The sequence below is a fragment of the Pundamilia nyererei genome, unplaced genomic scaffold (assembly GCF_000239375.1).
Source record: "Pundamilia nyererei isolate P.nyererei 1_Seehausen unplaced genomic scaffold, PunNye1.0 scaffold00041, whole genome shotgun sequence".
Classification (NCBI taxonomy): Eukaryota; Metazoa; Chordata; class Actinopteri; order Cichliformes; family Cichlidae; genus Pundamilia; species Pundamilia nyererei.
This window is the reverse complement of record NW_005187442.1, coordinates 2831-21471: the sequence shown is the minus strand read 5'-3', so window position 1 is coordinate 21471 and position 18641 is coordinate 2831. Positions and strand designations below refer to the sequence as shown.

The window sequence follows — 18641 nt, the reverse complement described above, 5'->3', positions numbered from 1 at the left end:
ATGCATTGTTTTTTTATCTTGCAGCAAAATTACCTTGCTCAGGTCACATCCAATATTTGGGGAACAAAGTTCAAGATAGTGGGGCTGGCTACTTTTTTACCCACCAATCTCGGTGCAGGTAACAAATCAACGTGTTGGATAATTAAACATTAATTCCAGTTAAGTCTAATTTGTCTGTTGTCACTTTTCTTTTCCTAATTTATTTATTTTTATTGTGCCTCTCACTCCTTAGTTATCTACAAGACAAGCCTCCTCCATCTGCAGCCCAGACAGATGACCATCTACCTGCCAGAGGTGCGGAAAATCTCCATGGACTACATCAACCTCCCTGTCTTCAGCCCCAATGTTTTTAGCGAGGATGAAGATGACCTGCCTGTTTCAGGTCCTACTGGCGGTGCTGATGACAACCCACCCTGCACTGTCAACATCCCTATTGCCCCCATCCATAGTCCAGCCCAGGCCATGTCCCCTGCCCAAAGCATTGGTCTGGTCCAGTCACTCCTAGCCAATCAGAATGTTCAGTTGGATGTCCTAACCAATTCCACGGCAACCTCTACTGGAGGGGCTGCTGGTGGGTCAGACCAAAGCCAGGACACCATCTTGACAGCCCAGTACACAGTACCGACCAGGTACTCGAGTCCTGGTCAGGTCATATTTGGGGGACTGGAAGTAGGTCGCCTAGTGGTTGGACCGCCACCTTCTCATCATCCTTCACAACAACAACAACAGCAACAACACCCAAGTCAACATCAACAACAGCAACAACAACAGTCACTTCAACACCACCAACAACAAATTCAGCACCATCAACAGCAACTCCAACAGCAGCAGCAGCAGATGCTCCAGCACCAACACTTACAACAACAGCAGCAGCACATTCAGCAGCAGCTCCAACACATACAGCAGCAGCAGCTCCAGCAGCACATACATCTACAGCAACAGCAACAACTTCAGCAGCAACTGCAGCAACAGCATCAACTGCAGCAACAGCAGCAAATGCACCATCAGCTGCAAGCACAGCAGCAACAGCAGCACCATCAGCTTCAGCAGCTTCAAATTCAAATCCCCGTTTCCTCGATGTCTTCAGGACAGCCTTCGGGTGTACCTCTGCACCAGCTACAACCTGGGGCCTTGCATATCCAGATTCCTCATCAGTCTGCTGATTTAGTGGTTGAGAGAGCAGTAGGGGGCGAGCACGAACACTTACTGAAGATCAAAACTACTCGGTCACCTCCACAGCTGGCTGAGGGTGACACGGTGGTGTTCAGTGCCCCTCTAGAGCTAAGCAAGATGAACCCCCCACCCCCCTACCCTGGGACAGTGGCTGCTGCTGTGGCTGCTGCTGCTGCTGCCTCGGTATCAGCTTCCGCTGCATCTTCCAGTGCTGCGTCTGGATTAGGAGGGGGCGCCAGTGGAACTCCTCCCGCTGGAGACCTTTGCATGAAGAAGGGTGAGTTTCCACTTCATCCTTCAGGCCAGCAACAAGCTCAGTATCCAACACCGCTGGGCTATGAGAGGATAACGACATTTGACAGCAGTGGGAATGTGGAAGAAGTATGTCGTCCTCGAACACGCCTGGTCTGCAATCAGAATGTCTACACGCTCCAAGGACCTGGCAGCTCCGCCACTCTCAGGGTAACCTCGTCTTCATCCTCCTCCTCAGCTGACAAGAAGCTGCAGCTGCCCTACACCTCTGCTACCCTCAACAGACTCACTGCACCTCGCTATTCTATACCCAGTGGAGACCCGCCTCCGTACCCTGATTCAGCTAATCAGAACAGCTCTGCTGGCAGGAATCCCGGACAGAGGCTTGACAGCAGTTTGATCCACGCCACCCTCAGGAGGAACAGCCGAGAGGCAGCCCTCAAAGTTTCCCAGATGCTGGAACCACCTAGACCACTCCCTCCCAAGGCGAAAAACAGTACTGCACTAGCAGCCTCATTCCAGCAGAGGGTGCCAACAGCCTTATACACCTGTAGTCAGTGTAGCAGTGGATCTAGTGTTGGAGGCACTGCCCCAGGGAGTGCTAATGGAATAGCGGGAGGAACTATTATCAGACAAGATTTTCCTCCAGGCAACGGAGCACCGCACAGCACAGTCATTGTTCATTCAAACAGTGCTACTCCTCTGGCCTCCCAGTCCTCTTATAATCTGATGAGTTCACTTGAAGTGTCTGGAGCTGCAGCAGGGGTAAGCGGCAGAGATAGGGCTGATTACGTTAATTCAGCATTCACAGAGGATGAGACACTGAACCAATCATTGAGGCATCTGGCACTAGGAGGAAGTGATGCATCAGGGCTGGTGGTCAAGCGCCCACCTCCCTATCAGTGGGATCCAGCATCCACAGAGGAGGTGTGGGTTCCTCAGGAACGGACAGCGACTTTAAACTCCACTGCCCCCCCTGTACCACACAAACCACCTCCCCTTATTCTTAGCCCAGCTCAGCACTTGGATGTAACCAGGCTGCCTTTTGTCCTTTCTCCAAAGTCCCCCACAAGTCCTAGTGCTGCATCATTCCAAGCTGCTGCTGCTGCAGCAGCTACAGGCTACCAGATCTCGCTCCAGTACCCCCCAGCAACTGCCTATTCTGGAGCCCAGCTCCAACCCATCCCAGGTTCTCCACGCCCCTGCGCCTCACCAAAGGAGGTGGTGGCACCTTTGCCCTTTTCACAACAGGATGCAACCCTAGTGTTACCACCAGGTTATTCTGCAAATCTGGCCAACCTAGCCTGCTGCCCCCTCCCACCTATGTACCCAGGAGGAAGTGCTTGTGCTGGGCTTCCCATTCCTCCCATTGCCCTCCACACACCCTGGGGTACTTACAATTCTTGCCCACCTATGACCAGTCCTGCAGTGCCACTACCACCCAAAGCCTCCCACCTGGCAGTAGACAAAAATGTTCTCTCACCACCACCTCCTCCGCCACCACCACCTCCGCCACCGCCAGCAGAGCTGCAGAGCCATGGGGGATTACAAGAGGCCATGACAGAGGCTGGGGAGAGTTTTCAGGAGGTGCTCTCCTTGACTGAGAGCCCTGTACCGCAGCGATCGGAGAAGTTCAGTAAGAAGAACCGCAAGCGCGTGGACGGTCGGGCTGAGGAAGCTAATGTGCCGCCACTGGCCGAAGGGAGCAAATCCAAAAAAGAGGGCAGAGCCCTGGGTGATTTCAATTCTCTCATTTCCAGTCCACGGTTGGGAGGAAGAGACAAGAAGAAGATCAAGGGACAGAAAGAGCAACAGTTGAAGGCTAAGAAGCTGAGTAAAGCCACTGCCAATAGTGAGTTCCAAGATAGTTCAGAAAGTGAGCCAGAGCTATTTATCAGTGGGGACGAGCTGCTCAATCAGTGCCAGAGTAGTAAAAAGGGTTGGAAGAGTAAGAGGAACTTGAGGGCTGCCAGTGAGCTGGATGAGATCAAGTGTCGAAAAGCCAATGAGAAGGAGGAAAGAGGGCTTGGCAGCCAGGGCTTTGTGTATGTCATGGCCAACAAGCAGCCACTGTGGAATGAAGCCACGCAGGTATACCAGCTGGACTTCGGTGGCCGTGTCACCCAGGAGTCCGCCAAGAACTTTCAGATTGAACTGGAGGGGAGACAGGTGAGACTTTTCTTAAATAACTTGCAGAAATAATAAGTACACACATTCAACATTTATTGATTTAGAGCATTTCTCCAACAGGATTGAACCTTTTTTCCTTTCAACCTGCATGAACGTTTTTTTGTTTGTTTGTTTTGTTTTTCCTGTGTAGGTGATGCAGTTTGGCAGAATTGATGGCAATGCCTACATCCTGGACTTCCAATATCCCTTCTCTGCTGTGCAGGCCTTTGCAGTAGCTTTGGCCAATGTTACTCAACGCCTCAAATGAGATGTCTCCTCCCTATTTACCCTGAGTTGTGGGCTTTAGATGCAGTCTGTTGAAGGGGGTACAGCTGTTTCATTTGAGAATCATAAACTCTTGGATTGGATTCTGGAGACGAGGACTAAAATAAGCCCTGGCCATAGAGAGAAATACAATCACGCTGCACTACACAATGCTGCCACTAGTGTTGGTGCAAAAGCATCGATTGCATTTATGAAGGATGCCGTCAGACCTGCTCCGTTCGGCAGTTGCCGGCACCCTGCAGTGCATGTAGGGCCAAAGAGCTGAGCTTTGGTAAATCATCATGCAAATAAATGCTGCTTTAGCTAGGAGAAGCTTATAGATGTGATAACCAATTGGTTAAGAGAGAGAGAGAGAGGAATTGCTATGGTGCAGTTTTCAAAAGAAGCAGCAGTAATACTTGAAAAACACACTCTGGAGATCAAACTTGTTATCCCTAGAGCGCACAGGTACTACTGGGCACTGAAATCCATTGCTGTACAAACCTTTAGTGAAACAGTTACCACTTTATTATACTGCTTTTGCTTTTAGGATTTTCTTAAAAGACTAAACACAGTGGAGGGTAGGAGGGTCTTTTTTTGTTTTTGCTCTCTGCCCTTTCCTTTTGTTACTGTTGCAGCCTGTCTGGGCTGGAAATGAGGTTTAGATATATGCATTATTTTGGAACACTACTAAGAGTTCAGGCTTTTCACTGTTGTGAAAAGTGGGCCACTGTTACAATATCTGAAAGGTAAAGACCTGCAGTCCATGTGTTGCTTTGAAGGAAGAAGAAATGTTACTCTAATTTATATGTACATGTTGTTTATCGATTCAGATATAAATCTTAACATTATTGTCATTGTTGTGTTACATAATCCTCACACAGCTTTCTTACCTGATTTATTTGGGAGACTGAGTTTGAATATTACTGTGTAGTCAGGAGAATTCAGGTCATAGCAGTGTACAGACGTATCCTGTACTATCCTGTACTGGTGACATGGGCGCCAAAGAAGTGGCCAAGGCCGAGACTGAACAATTTAAGCTCTGGCATGAAGTGATTTGTCACCTGATGTCACTTCTGTGAAGTGAGTATGTAGTTGTTGTTGTTTTGGGGGGGCTGTCCCTTCTCTTAAAGACCACACTAAACATCCTAGTAAGGTACATGAAATATTTTTGTATATTTCACTTATGCCATTTCATACTCTTTTCAGAACTCATGTAAATACATATCAGTCAAATGTACAATGTTGTAAAGAGACTTAGGTGGCAGATTTCTGTTTACACTTGTCTCCACTGTGTGTAAGTGTAATTCCACATGTGGAGGAGAGCTGTAGTACTGTTTTAACTAAGCAGCCAGGACCATAGAGAGCAGTTAAGTTGATCTTACCATCACTGAAACTCTAAAGTCTGGTCTCCGACGGAGAATGAAGCTACGAGATCTGCCCGTTCAGTAAGCTGACTTTGAAATCTGAAAAGCTGTTTTGTTTTGGGGTTTTTGTTGTTGTTGTTGTTGTTGCTGTTTGAGGCAGGGAAGCTTTTGTTTGTGATCAGCTAAGGACAAAGAGCGAGGCCAGCTGGAAGAACTATGGGCAGCAGTAAATTATTCATTCACGGTGCAAATATGTGCATTAGATGACAGCCAAAAATCACAGAGAGAAACGGGAATGTTGAGTGCTCAGTGAAATTGTGAAGGTGTGATGGCGTACCACCTCAAATATTTGTGCCAAAATATAGACTTCTGAAAATCTCAAGCTGAAACAAACAGGCCTATTGGGAAGTGTAACTTCTTTACTTTGGACCAGCTCTGCTTGGTCTCTGATTTGATGAGATTATTCGATTTTTTTTATTTTATTTTTTCTCATATTTAAAAAAGAAAAAAACAAAACAAGCATGTCTGTTGGGAAGTGGGTTGTAGAGATGTGGACTGAGGAGAAAAATAAATGGTCTCCTGATCTTGAAAACGAGCATGTCGTAAAGAAAACTTTTTTTTGTTTTGTTAGTTGTGCAATATTTTCTTTAACAAAAAAAACCTTTGTCATTTCTTGTGACCACAGTTTGTTACCTTTTTACTTTAGCATCTCAGTTGCTGGTCTGTACATCTTTATTTATGAGATTGTTCCTCAATGTAGATCAAGTATACATACTGTATATTGTGAAGTTTTTTTCCCCCAAACATTTCTTTGTGTTGGGGGGGGGGGGGGGGTTTACAAGTATAGCCCAAGTTATGAGATGGAAATGCAGGGATTGGGTTTGAGGGATGGGAACAGGTGACTTTTTGATGTTTTGTGAAGTTTGCATTGGTGGAAAAGATGTGAATGAGTAAGTGCCCGGTTTATTGTAGTTTGTAGACTAGTTATGTAGAGTGTAAATGTCAAGTCATGGTGTGTCTGTATTCAGCTGTGCAGTCTACCAGCCCCATCAGTGTTGAATCTATCCTCTTCAACCATGTGTGGTCATGACTTCCTGCACATACACACTCATTCATCGTTCACAGGAGTTCACAAGTGTAAGCCACTGAGTTCACGTTCAGCGTTGCTAATGGACTTGGTTAAGGGTTCACTTTAAACTGATGATGACCTGTTGTAGATATTGTAGGATTTGGCTTTTCTCTAGAAAAGATCTGTGCTTTGTATTTGTAGCTGTAGAGTTAAATGACAAAAAAAAAAAAACTTGGGGAAAAAAGTCAGAGTCTGACTTGGTGACTGAACGTTTATAGTGAATGGATAGTAAGGCATGCCATGTAAATTATTTTATAATTGTATATGTCACGCATCTTTTGAATAAAATGTCATTGTTTCAGAAAAACACTGGTTTTGTCTTAAATATACATAAATATACTGCAAAGCTCCAAGGAGCCAGACTTTCTTGTAATTTTTTGTGCTCTTAAGCAATAGTCCTCCAGGTTTCTGAAGGTTCTTCCAAGTTGTTGTTGTTGGGTTTTTTTGGACATAGGCTGCTTTTTCATTCATTTTCAGTCCAGTCCTTGTACCTGACAATTTTCAGAGGGATGTTTGTTTGGTTGATAAGCCACTTAACACTTATCTATGGATCATTCAAGCTTAAAACAGGAACCTAAATGGCGGGATGAACCAGTGTTGTGTCTATATAGCAAACAACTTAGAACTTAACATTTGTTCTTTGCTATCTTTAGTTACTTTGTTGCTATCAGCCTGCTGGAAAAAAAAATTCTTTATTGAATCTGTAATTTACCACAAATGGTTTCCAAAGTACTATTAGCCCGAAACGTGATATATCATAGGATGGTGTGTCCTCAACACATTTAAGGAAGCTGATGAAGTGGGTGGCCTAAAAACACTCTACAGCAGATGAACGGTATCTGAAAGTCGTGTCCTTACAAGATGGGAAAGAAAATCCAGGACCTGAGCTAGCAGCTGACTCTTCAGTTGATCCATCAGTTCACTGAATCCACATTAGAAATGGTCTCAATGAAAAGGTGACTATCAAGAAGCCACACTTAAGAAATGAAAACATAGAGAAAAGGCTGCAGTGTGCCAAATTAAACAAGAACTGGACTGCTAATCAGTGGCACTGTGTATTATGAAGTGATGAATCCAAATGGTTTTGTTGAAATTATCAATATGTGCAGAAGAGTTCACGAAAGAGGTACAACAGTGAGTGTTCACAGCCTTCCGTCAAACACATGCATTTCAGTTAGTGGTGTAGAAGAGCTTGTCAAACTTGATGGAATTATGAACACGGAAAAGTACCACCAGATTTTTTAGTATGACAGTGTTCCCAAACAATGCAGTATAAGTATCCTTGGACAGAGAGAGAGAGAGAAACAGAACCTGACCCCAGACCTCAACATTGAATACTGAGGCAAACGTCCACATGGTTGAAATCAGATCTAAGCAGCTGCTGAACCAGTATACACAAGGTGGTTCTGTTATCTCAGACAGCAGACTCTTTGAAAGTGGCGAGTGCGACACACCTGTACAGCCATCACTGATAGTACCAATTAATATGACTTTTACTGCTGAGAAAAGACAAAGAACGTCGTAATTTTGACTAATTTAATACATGTACAGTCTGAGATTCTGCTACTGAGATGTGTATAAACCTGTGGACATTCCCAAAGCACAGCTTCCTATAGCACAGACAAAAAAGAACTTAATTCCTCTTATTAAAGGAGACTTTATCAATATTTTAAAATAGAAGAAAAAGCCTCGAGTTTAATCGCACACTTCATTTACCGTAATTAATATTTATGAGAAAGCGCGCATAAAAATTAAGAATTTATCTCATGTTTTGTTGTATTTAGATTTGTACTTGCAGTTTTTACCTCATTTTTTGTCATATAATTTATTTATTTATTTTTTGTTTGCATTTTACAGTTTTTAGAGTTTATTAAACTGTGTATGTGCTTAAATGGTTTGGCTGTGTAATGCCAGTTTGTAGAATAAATTAAATTAGTTATTTTGTCTTTACGTTAAGGGGAAAAAACCCCTATATTATCTATATGTTTGAATCCACCCATTTTTCAGTGATTGCTCGCACCTCCTGTCAATCAGTGTGACTCAGATTGCGCTAAGACGCAATAAATTGTTTACTAATTTATTTTATGCAACCGTGGTCTATGGGGGTTGTTAGAGCTAAAAGACGGCTCCACAGACACTTCTTACTGACCAGTGTAGCTTCCTGTTAACAGCCTCTGTCCATGGTGCTGAACTCTGATCACGTGACTGTCCTCTACGTTTCCGCCCCCCGCTCTTCTTTTCTTGTTTTAACAGCCCTTTTTTTTTTTTGAAGCCACACAAACAAAACGGCTTGGGCTGCACTTTTAATTTACGCACGTAACAATACGTGACAGGTGACTGCGCCTTTTACTGAGGCCCCCGGATTGTTTCCTCATCGCCATTTCGGGTGTGATAATAATAATAATAATGGACACCGACTACTCGTCCGGCCTGGAGAACCCTCTGTACAGCGAGCTCAAGTATTTCTGTAGGAAAATACGGGAGGCCTACAATGAGCTCAAAGAGGACCTGACACCTTATCGCGATGACCGCTTTTATAGGTAGGCGCCTCTAGCTTAAATATACACACATGCATGGTGGGTTTACTTTCATTGTGTACGTCTGCGTTTTAAATCAGAAATATCTTGCATCTCTGTCGTGACGCCAGCCATCCGTCTTTTTTTCGTTTAAAAAAAATGTTATACAGAACCAGTGGTTTTCTAAACCATAAGGCAGGAGGAATTCAAATAAATGGGGAAAACGGGAAAGGCTGAGTCCTTTGCCGACATACACTTAGAACACATATGTTAGCTAAATCCGCAATTTAAACGCGGTACGATTTCTACCAAAGGCAACAAGTGCTACCCTGTAGAAATGTATTTCTTTAGATGTATTTTAATGTCGGTTAAAAGCCATATTTAATTGTACAAAAGCAAATGGTTGGTTGTATGATTCGTGAGAGATATAATTTTCATCACTCCGGTTGTTAGAAGTCAACGCTCGACATGCGATGTGTTCCCACTACGCCTGCGCGAAACTACAATCAGCCGTCACTTTGAAGATATTTAATCACACGCCTGAATAAAATAAGGCTCTGTTACCATAGATTAAATATATCGATGTAATGTACAACACTAAATTAATTTAGTGTATGTAACGCTTTGCATAGTGTTAAGGTACTAAACGTTAGTGAGCTGATAAACAAAGGAGGCAATGGGATGCTCCTTCACTCCCAGAAGCCTCCTTTTCACGACCCCTTTCCCCTGTCTGCTGCCGTCACGAGACTCCGCCCCTCCCATTCCATGACGTTGCATTCCAGTTGTCGTGGAGTGATGTTGATACGCGGATGTGGATTCACTGCGAAATTTTCACGGGTTTTCACTTGACCAACGTCGCTAACCGACAGAAATGGACATGTACGGGTAAGATTTGTCCAGCCGAGATCCTCGAAGTACTCCACTAGTACTTACAAGCACGAAAAGTAGCGTTAGAGGCACTGTGTGGCTCTGCTGGGATCAACCACTGCTAGCATGAAGTAGCATGGGAGCTAATCACTGTTGACATATCCGTCTCTGAACAGCCTCTGAGCTAACACCGAAACCACTAAGCAAATATTCACCACCAGGTTTCGTTCGTGCTACTTACTTCGTGTGGATGTCTTACTTAGTGTGTGATAACCCCAGTGACTGTCTCCCCGTGACAGATTGGCTCCCATGCGGCTGTACACCCTATCTAAAAGACATTTTGTGCTAGTCTTCGTGGTCTTCCTGATGTGCTTCGGCCTCACAGTCTTCATAGGAATAACAGGTATGATGACAGTGATCATTCAAATGTAGACGTTAAAATAAACCAGCCATCGCCTGTCTTTTCCTGTTTGAGGTTAGGTTAGGTTTCTGGGATGTTGCACTGATTTAACAAGTGTTTTATTTTGTAGGTCCAAGGATTATTGCTGAGCAGGAGCACAATGGTGACCAGTTCCTTGCAAAAAACGTTTCTGTTAAGGTGAGGCATTTGTTAGATAGAAGGATATGCATCGGCAGTTCTGCACTAAAATATTTGAGGACCGTTGTTGAAAAGTCAAGGAAATGCCCATTACTTTGAATTTGATGGAAAATGTTGATAAGAGAGTCACTGCTTGGAGAATTAGACTCCTTTTACACAACGCTTCTTAACAATATTGATATTGTTTTGCTGTGGTGAAACTTAAATGTCCCAAAGATAGACTGCAAAAATCTAGTTATTTTCTAAAAATATCTAGATCTAAAAATCTAGATATTTTCCCTAGTGTCTTTTTATTGTGCTATTTCATGCAGTCACGGAGAACTTGGTGATTCGCTTAAATTGGAATTTTAAAGGGATAGGATTAAATGGCTTATAAAGTGAAATGAAATGAAATCTCTTCTTGCTGCAGAGATGATCTTCTTAAGGCTTTGAGATTAACCATCAGTTGGTTTGCATTAACCAGGCTTTATTATTATTAATTATCATTAATTAATCAGATTTCACTCTACAAATTCACTTTACTCTGTTAGTATAGGTTATAATCTTTATTTGAAGAGCTCTTTAAAAATGTATGTCAGTGCAGCACCTTGATAAGAAGCACATTTTATTACATCACCTTAATGTTCATAGTTCAACTGTGTCTTTAACAGCGTGTCGTTGAAAGTTCACAACTTATCAGAAGGTTTTAGGGGTTCAATATCTTGCCCAAGGATACTTTAGCGAAGCATGTTATTGTTATGTTTGTTTATTACATTGTCATTGATTGTAGCAGTTTATTTTGTTTTATGTTGGTCTGAGAAAAGCGTTCTCATTTGAGCGTCCCCTTTTGTGAAATTTTTTAATAATTGAAGTTTGCTGATAATAGTAATAATAATAATAAATGTATAAACAGATTGTGCCTTTCTTTATGTGTTTTCAGACTGGGCCCTTTCATCTAGTTTCTTCTCCCCTGACCACCTACAATCAGCAGCTGTGGCTCACATGTGTGATGCAGGCTGAAAACAGCAAAAGTAAGAGACCACAGATTGAGCTTTTTACAGTTTTGTGTTGGGGTGGAGACAGCTTTCTCTTTTAGTATAATATGCGTAACACCACGTAACACTACTGTTATTTGTGCTGTCAGTGAGAGATTTCAAGCAGCCCTTTGAGATCAACGTTGAGTTGAAGGGAGTGATGCAGGATGCCAGCGTGATGCACATCAACAACGGGCGCATTAAGTCACGGATGCTGCACTGCGCGGCTGCTGTAAGTATCGGTCAGCCTGCTCTCACAGCAGTGTGTGTGTCAGAGAAGACAATTTTAGATGCACATTTAAGAAGTAGTGCAGATGGTTATTGAGCATGTGTTGTTTTGCTTTTTTCTTTTTGTCTCACCTCACAGAATTGCGATGAGATCATTGTACTGCATCTGGGCTACCTGAACTACACCCAGTACCAGGTTATGGTGAGCTTCAAAGGCCTTGAAAATATCACATATGACATCAAGGTTAAGTTTGTGGTAAGTTAAAAAGATCCCAGGTTTTTTTGTTTGTTTGTTTGTTTTTTAAATTGCTCAAGGCCTCAAGTAACTCGCATGCTTTTGAACTCCTCTCTCTCTTGCTCCCCTGTTTTTCCCTCTTCAGTGGAAAACATATAATTCCACCTTCTCACAAGTGGAAATTTGGTTCCGGTTTGTCTTTGTGGTATTGACCTTCATGGTGACCGTAAGAACATGATAATTTTTTTCCCATTCAGTTTGATCTGCACATTCTGTCCTGTTATAGCACTTAAAACCAAAAGCTTTTTCCAGATGGGATAACTGATGGTACTTTTTCCTGTTTGTGCCAGTGTATGTTTGCTCACTCACTGAGGAAATTTTCCATGAGAGACTGGGGGATAGAGCAGAAGTGGATGTCTATTCTTCTCCCTTTGTTGCTGCTCTACAATGGTAAGTTTCTCTTCTCACTTGAGGACACATTTTACCTGTCACTTACACACCTGGAGCCGATTGCACCAACTCAACAAACAAAAGCTGGAGTTTCCCAGGGCTGTCTTTTGTCTTCTATTCTGTTCATAATTTTGACAGACAGCGTTTCTACATGTGCCCAAGGGGAAGGAGGGGATCGATTTCAGTGGTCTTGCATCTTATCTCTACTTTTTTGTGGATGAGCTGGTCCTGTTGGCTTCATTGTGTGACAACCTCCACCTTGCACTGGGGCAGTTTGTAGCAGGGATGAGGATGAGGACCTGCAAGTCTTGAGGCTGTGGCTCTCAGCTAGATAGGGGTGGTGGGAGATTGATAGGTGGATTGGTGCATGAGTCTGCCGTGATGCAGTATATTATGGTGACAGTAGAGATGAGTGTGATCTACCGTTCTACCTACCCTCATGTATGGTTATGTATGGTCACATGCTGTGGGTATTCAAGTACAAGTGAGGGACATGAGAATTCTCAGAGTATTGTCTGGGCTCTTCCTTAGAGATAGGGTCAGGAGCTAAGTCATTTGAGAGGAGCTAAAGAAAGAAGAGCTGTTGGAGTGGCTGGACAGAGGGTGTAAAGTGCCCCCTCTGGATAAGTGGGAGAAAATGGATATAACTAAATTAAAATACGTTTCCACTTACAAACATTATATCTGAGTTGTAGAGACTAGTTGCCATTTATATATTTTTTATTTATTTATGCATGTGTATTTAAAGTTGTAGAGAGCTGACTCTTACAAACAGGTGATATGAAGCGTGGTGAACACGTCACCTGACACATTACAGAAACATAAATCATCCAATAAGAACATTTGGGTAATAATTTCTATAAGAAAACATACACCTCTCTGTGTACACACTCAACAGTTTGTTTGTTTTCATCGTTCAGATCCTTTCTTCCCGCTGTCATTCCTGGTGAACAGCTGGTTTCCAGGGACCTTGGACACCTTCTTTCAGGCACTGTTCCTGTGTGCTCTGCTGCTCTTCTGGCTTTGTGTTTATCACGGCATCAGAGTCCAGGTGGGTACAGTATTAATCTGCAGCTTCAGTGATTTCCTTCCATTTTTAGCACACCAACATGAATCTTTTATCTTGGTGTTTTGCTTCTGCAGGGTGAGAGGAAATTTCTGACTTTCTACCTGCCTAAGCTGGTTATCGTCGGTCTTCTGTGGCTGTCAGCAGTTACTCTGGGCATATGGCAAACGTAAGCACGACCTCCAGACAGAACCCAGCTCATTGAACTTGTGATTTATATGCATACCGAACAAGCAGACTAAGCTTTACTCCATCTGAATTTTCAGGGTTAATGAACTCCAAGATCCCACCTATCAGTACAAAGTGGATATAGCGAACTTTCAGGTAAGACTGTTACCGTTAGCACTTCTTTAAACAGCTTCTTATAAAGTGAAAGCTGAAGAAATTTCTTATCCAGTGTGTAATGTGTTATCTGTAATTTGTCATTTAAAAGACTAAAGTTTATAAATTTTTGTTCATTTTAATTTGATTAATGTCCTTATGGATAGATATTACATAGAAATAGCTTCAGGTCTACTTTCATTTATTTTGAGCCCTTTGTTATTTTTTTAAAGGGTATGAAAGTCTTCTTCCTGATTGTCGTCGCCCTCTACATCTTATACTTGATATTCCTGATTGTCAGAGCTTGTTCTGAACTTAAGAACATGCCTTACTCAGGTATCAGAGCACACCACAACTCTCAGCGTTCGATTCGACTTCAACTTTTAATGTAAAAGTGTTAACCAGCTGTCTCTTCTCGATCACCAGATCTCCGGCTCAAGTTTCTGACAGCGCTGACGTTTGTGGTTCTTATTATAAGGTATGTTCAACAAAGAGCAAACTTTTTTTTTAACGTTTTCACTATTTCTGTGTTTCTGATTAACCTCTCTTTCTCCCGCAGCATGGCTATTCTCTACCTGAGGTTTGGTGCTAAGGCTCTTCAAGACAACTTTGTTGCTGAATTGTCCACCCATTACCAGAACTATATCCTTTGACTTGTATTCATTTGTGCACATTTGCATCACAACTTGGCATATTTATTGGTTCATGAGGTTGAGTGGGTTGTCCTCTAAGGCCAGTGGTTCAATTCCCACGTCCTCTAGTCTACATGTTGAAGGATCCTTTGGCTAGATACTGAACCCTGATTTGAAAAACATGCTGGATGTGTGTGTGAATGAGGCTTGTAGTAAAGAAAGTACTATGAGTGTTCAAATAGCGCTATATAAGTACTAGTCCATTTGATCATCACTGTTCCTTAATTCAAAACATACCAGCTGAATTTTTGTCCTTCTATGGCCTGCTCAACTTTTACTTGTACACATTAGCATTTGTGTATTCTCCTTCGAAAAATGCACTTTATGGTGAGTTAGATAGAAGTTTCTTTGTTGCTCATTTATACCAGCACGCTTTTCCAGCATGCTTTTTTTTTTTAAAATTCAAATTTTATGTTGAATTTCCCAGACTCCCAGTTGAAGGATAATCCAGCTTTCTCCATGCTAAATGACTCAGACGACGAAGTGATATACGGGTAGGTGTTTTATCTACTCGCCTTTCAAATCCTTTTTAATTGTGCAGAGTAAACTCAGTGTAAGCATACTAGACCCCCTGATATTTTTCTTGTTTTTTTTCAGAAGTGATTATGAAGACATGCCTTTACAAAACGGGCGTGCGATCAAAGCAACTGCCAAGTACCAGGATGAGAGTGACAGTGACTGAGGTATCTCTGACTGTGTCCACGTTGGAAACTCTTGTGCACATGTACAAAAAGGATGCACATGAATTTATGTACTCCAAAGTGTACATAATTATATTTTTAAAACGGTTCATGTCTACTGAATGTACTGCTTTTGGATGGTGAGGTATGATGTAGCCACTCAGACTTTTTTTCTTAATTGAAAATAAGGGAAACAAACACTTTGTTTTAATCTATAAACCGCCTACCCTCACCTACCCATTGCCAGCCTTTTTTCTCAACTTGATGATTAAAATTATCAGGAAAAAGGACTCATATTAACCAGGGATGTTTCTGTGAAATCATCATTTCTTCATAATTTCTTTTTCCTTTAAAAAAAAAAGAAAAAAGCCTTGTATTAAACAACCGTTGTCTTTCTTGTGTTAATGCCATTTCTTTCCACTCTGGGAACAATGGGAAGTCACTTATCTGGTCAGAGCTGAGTGACATTTACAGGTAATGCTGCATCTGCTGCACATGAGCTTCTTAAAGTAGATACAGTGTGGCTCGCTTGTCCTGACACGACATGTAAACAGGGAGTCTGCTGTCTTCAAGACGCTGAATACAGAGAGCCTTAAACTCGACCGCTGGTACCACTCACTATTTCTACTTTTGGCAAAGCAGCTATATGTAAATGCACTTTTCAAGAATTTTATTTATCTTGCCAAAAAAGTGATGACACTGTATTTTGTGACACATTGCATGTATTTTCTCACAGCAGTATAATGGACTACAGACCTATCATGTTAAATGTTTCTTTATCCCAGCATGTACAGTAGTTGTTGGATTGTTTTGAAGCAAACTTTTTTCCCCCAGCAGCTTTGCCCATATTTCCTTACAATGTGGGAAACTGTGCCATTTTTTTCAGTTGCCTAAAGCTGGAGGTCAAGTTGACAAATTGGCCAAAACAAATGTATTTCTCTTCTCTGTAAATATATATTTTAACCAAGATGGTGCCTTGTCTCTACATCACCCAATTTTCTTCTAAATGGGACTGCAATCTTAAGAATTGTAAGTGCTTCAAGATTAGTGTACATGTCTGATTCTTTCAGTGCAAGTGTAGCTTTTGTTAGTTTAAGGTGGTTAAACTGGGTGGTTTTTGGTGTTTAAAAAATACCTGCAATATTTGTTGCTTCAAAAGATAAAGCTTGTACATGTAGCAGTATCATGTCATGTTGTGTAAATAAAACTATGTACATAAGGCACATCTGTTTTAATAAATCTCTCTTAACACACAAGATGAACATATCAAAATCCCAAAACAAACAGCGGGAGTTCTCAAAAATGTGGACACAATCACTGGGTTTGGTGATGTAGGTTCAGATGGCGAGCCCGAATACACTGACAATGCAGTACACAGACTTGTTCTCCCATCTCACTGTACAGCTTCCTGTTGGGTATAACATTACATTATATCAGTAAGTAGCGGAGTTAAATTTATACCATCAAAGAAAATAAGGGGTTAATTTTCTCACAGAAAACTAAAAATATAAATCATGAATCAGTTATTAAGATGATCAGTTCCTCTGTATTCATCTTTACTGTTCTGAGCCCTGATTAAGCCTCTACATCAGGGGAGTTTAGATCTGAATTTGTCTTTTAATTAGCAAATCATGTGCAAAACATGATTAACAGCCTGAGATATCAGTTGTTCAGTTCTGTTTTAGTTCAAAAGTTTTAGTATTAGGACATGATAAAAATAACTGGGTCCTTAGCAGCTTCTAAAATGATGTAAATACAAGTTCAGATGAAGAACAACTGATGTGCTTCTCCATGGTATTACTGGAATTTGTCCTCCTCAACATTGTAATAACGAAACTGCCCAAACCTGCTCGGGCAGAGATTTGGGCATCACACTTGCTGATCATTGCAGTTGCTGATGATCAGTTAATGAAGTGTATTTGATTATTATACTATTGATACTATTACACTCTCTTAAAGCATAAATAAATGTATGCAGCAAATATGTACTTAGTATTTTACATTCTCCTGTTGCACTTGCGCTTAGTTTTTATTAAATCACTGTATTGCTGTTCATCTGAGGTTGTACTGAAATACAATCTAAACAGTCACACGCACAGTCTGGGACGCAAATCCTTTCATTGATAAACCAATAACTTAAAAAAAGAACACATTCTACATGAGAAATACACAAGTGTTTTTGTCTTTACCATCGGTAGAGTTGTCCCAGAAGCATGTGCTGGCTGTTTGCATACCTGCTCCATTTTTCTGCATGATGACACAGGTTACTAACAGAACAAGAGAAGATAATAAGATTAAAAAAAATACATTGGGAAATTCCTTTGTTGTAGCAGAGAAACATAAATTGCACATTATTTTATAGCACTTAGAAGTATAAAATAAGTCCATAAAATAAAATTCAGCATGAAATAATACTAATTTGAAATAAAAATAAAATGCATACAATAAAGTCAAATGTGTTTAAAAAAATCCAGATAAAACAGAATTAGAAATCCAGTAAAAACATATATATTGTTTTTTAACGTCCACTGAAAACCACAAGAGACACAAGGTGGTTATTTCACGGGTAGGAGTCCACATACAAATATATTTGAAAGGCTTTCCCAGCTTGCTGAGCTGACTGAGGCACTGCTCCACTATACTGGTGGTCCACTGGTTCACTCGGTTGTGCTGGTAGGCATTTCCTCCTATGGTTGCTTCCACCGACTATACAGACATTTTTTAATCATTAAAAAAAACAAAGTAATCAACACAGTAATCAAACAGCTTACAATAAGTCTTATACAGCTATTATTATTTTTAAAAGGTAATAAAATTAAGACTTTTAATAAAAGTTTTCCTCAAGGAGTGAATATGGTAGGGCAAATTAGTGGAGTACTGTATAACTGTTCAGTTAGAGACATTGCCTAGCAACCGCTACCGTGCCCTTAGCAACCGGTCATTCCTACACACAAATTTGAAAGTCAAGGCCCGATAGAACCTAAACTCGAGCTTTTTGGGGGTGAAACTAAAAATACCAACACTGCCAAGGGTTGTTTTTAAAAAAAACAACAACTTTTTTTTTTTTTTTACCTCTTTTATGATTGTGCTCACGTCTTCAACGACGAACCCAGCCTGTTGAATGAAAAAAGCGCCGTTAAAGCTAGCTAGGCGACACAGCCTTCTAACCACACTTTCAGGGAAACGTAGTCTGCACGCGAATTCAAAGTATGTGACAGGAAAAACGTGCAACAACAACTAGTTTCTATGAACAAACCCACCTCTTCTTCTATCTGATAGTCCATGGCTTCGGCCTCCCGGAGCAACCTAGATATATCACTTCCGGTAGGTTTCCTTCACAATAAATGCGTATCCAGAAGAGAGAAAATTGTACAGGGAGGTATCAACAGGCGTTAATTCATCGGAAAACACAAGTATTTACAGAAATAATATCAAAGAAACAAAGAAAAGAAAGAAAAAAACCCAAACATTTTTTATAAAAATGACGAAAAATGACATTATTATTATTATTATTATTATTATTATTATTGTTGTTGTTATTATTAATTTTCATGATGCTTCAAGTCCATTTCTGGATGGGAGCATGTGTTACTCTAAAACCTTTTCATACCGTTCAGCGGT

General features: G+C 41.4%; 3 protein-coding genes across 4 annotated transcripts in view; 2 read left to right on the top strand and 1 right to left on the bottom strand.

Moving 5' to 3' along the window:
• tulp4a (TUB like protein 4a) overlaps window positions 1-5820 on the top strand; it is a 28240-nt gene extending 22420 nt beyond the window's left edge. Inside the window, exons 12-15 of the mRNA XM_013910335.1 lie at window positions 25-118; window positions 233-742; window positions 1181-3594; window positions 3746-5820. Of these exons, the coding sequence (XP_013765789.1) occupies window positions 25-118; window positions 233-742; window positions 1181-3594; window positions 3746-3862 (3135 nt within the window). The 3' untranslated portion in view covers window positions 3863-5820. The remainder of the gene's footprint in view (window positions 1-24; window positions 119-232; window positions 743-1180; window positions 3595-3745) is intronic.
• Window positions 5821-8552: 2732 nt separating this feature from the next.
• tmem181 (transmembrane protein 181) lies at window positions 8553-16243 on the top strand. 2 transcript variants are annotated; one of them, XM_013910350.1, is made up of 17 exons: window positions 8553-8894; window positions 10037-10140; window positions 10268-10335; window positions 11255-11345; window positions 11459-11580; window positions 11716-11832; window positions 11957-12037; window positions 12162-12261; window positions 13182-13312; window positions 13405-13496; window positions 13594-13651; window positions 13882-13984; window positions 14075-14126; window positions 14208-14290; window positions 14578-14667; window positions 14768-14834; window positions 14938-16243. In XM_013910350.1, the coding sequence occupies exons 1-17, from the start codon at window positions 8761-8763 to the stop codon at window positions 15020-15022; spliced, it is 1578 nt and encodes a 525-aa protein (XP_013765804.1). In that variant the 5' UTR covers window positions 8553-8760; the 3' UTR covers window positions 15023-16243. The 2 variants fall into 2 exon arrangements, with proteins under 2 accessions (XP_013765804.1, XP_013765805.1); XM_013910351.1 differs by lacking the exon at window positions 8553-8894 and adding an exon at window positions 9583-9755.
• dynlt1b (dynein light chain Tctex-type 1b) lies at window positions 16237-18410 on the bottom strand. Its single transcript, XM_005730978.1, has 5 exons — window positions 18281-18410; window positions 18093-18134; window positions 17603-17726; window positions 17210-17287; window positions 16237-16428 (listed from the first exon to the last, which is right to left on the bottom strand). The coding sequence occupies exons 1-5, from the start codon at window positions 18302-18304 to the stop codon at window positions 16358-16360; spliced, it is 339 nt and encodes a 112-aa protein (XP_005731035.1). The 5' UTR covers window positions 18305-18410; the 3' UTR covers window positions 16237-16357.
• Between the last annotated feature and the right edge of the window lie 231 nt (window positions 18411-18641).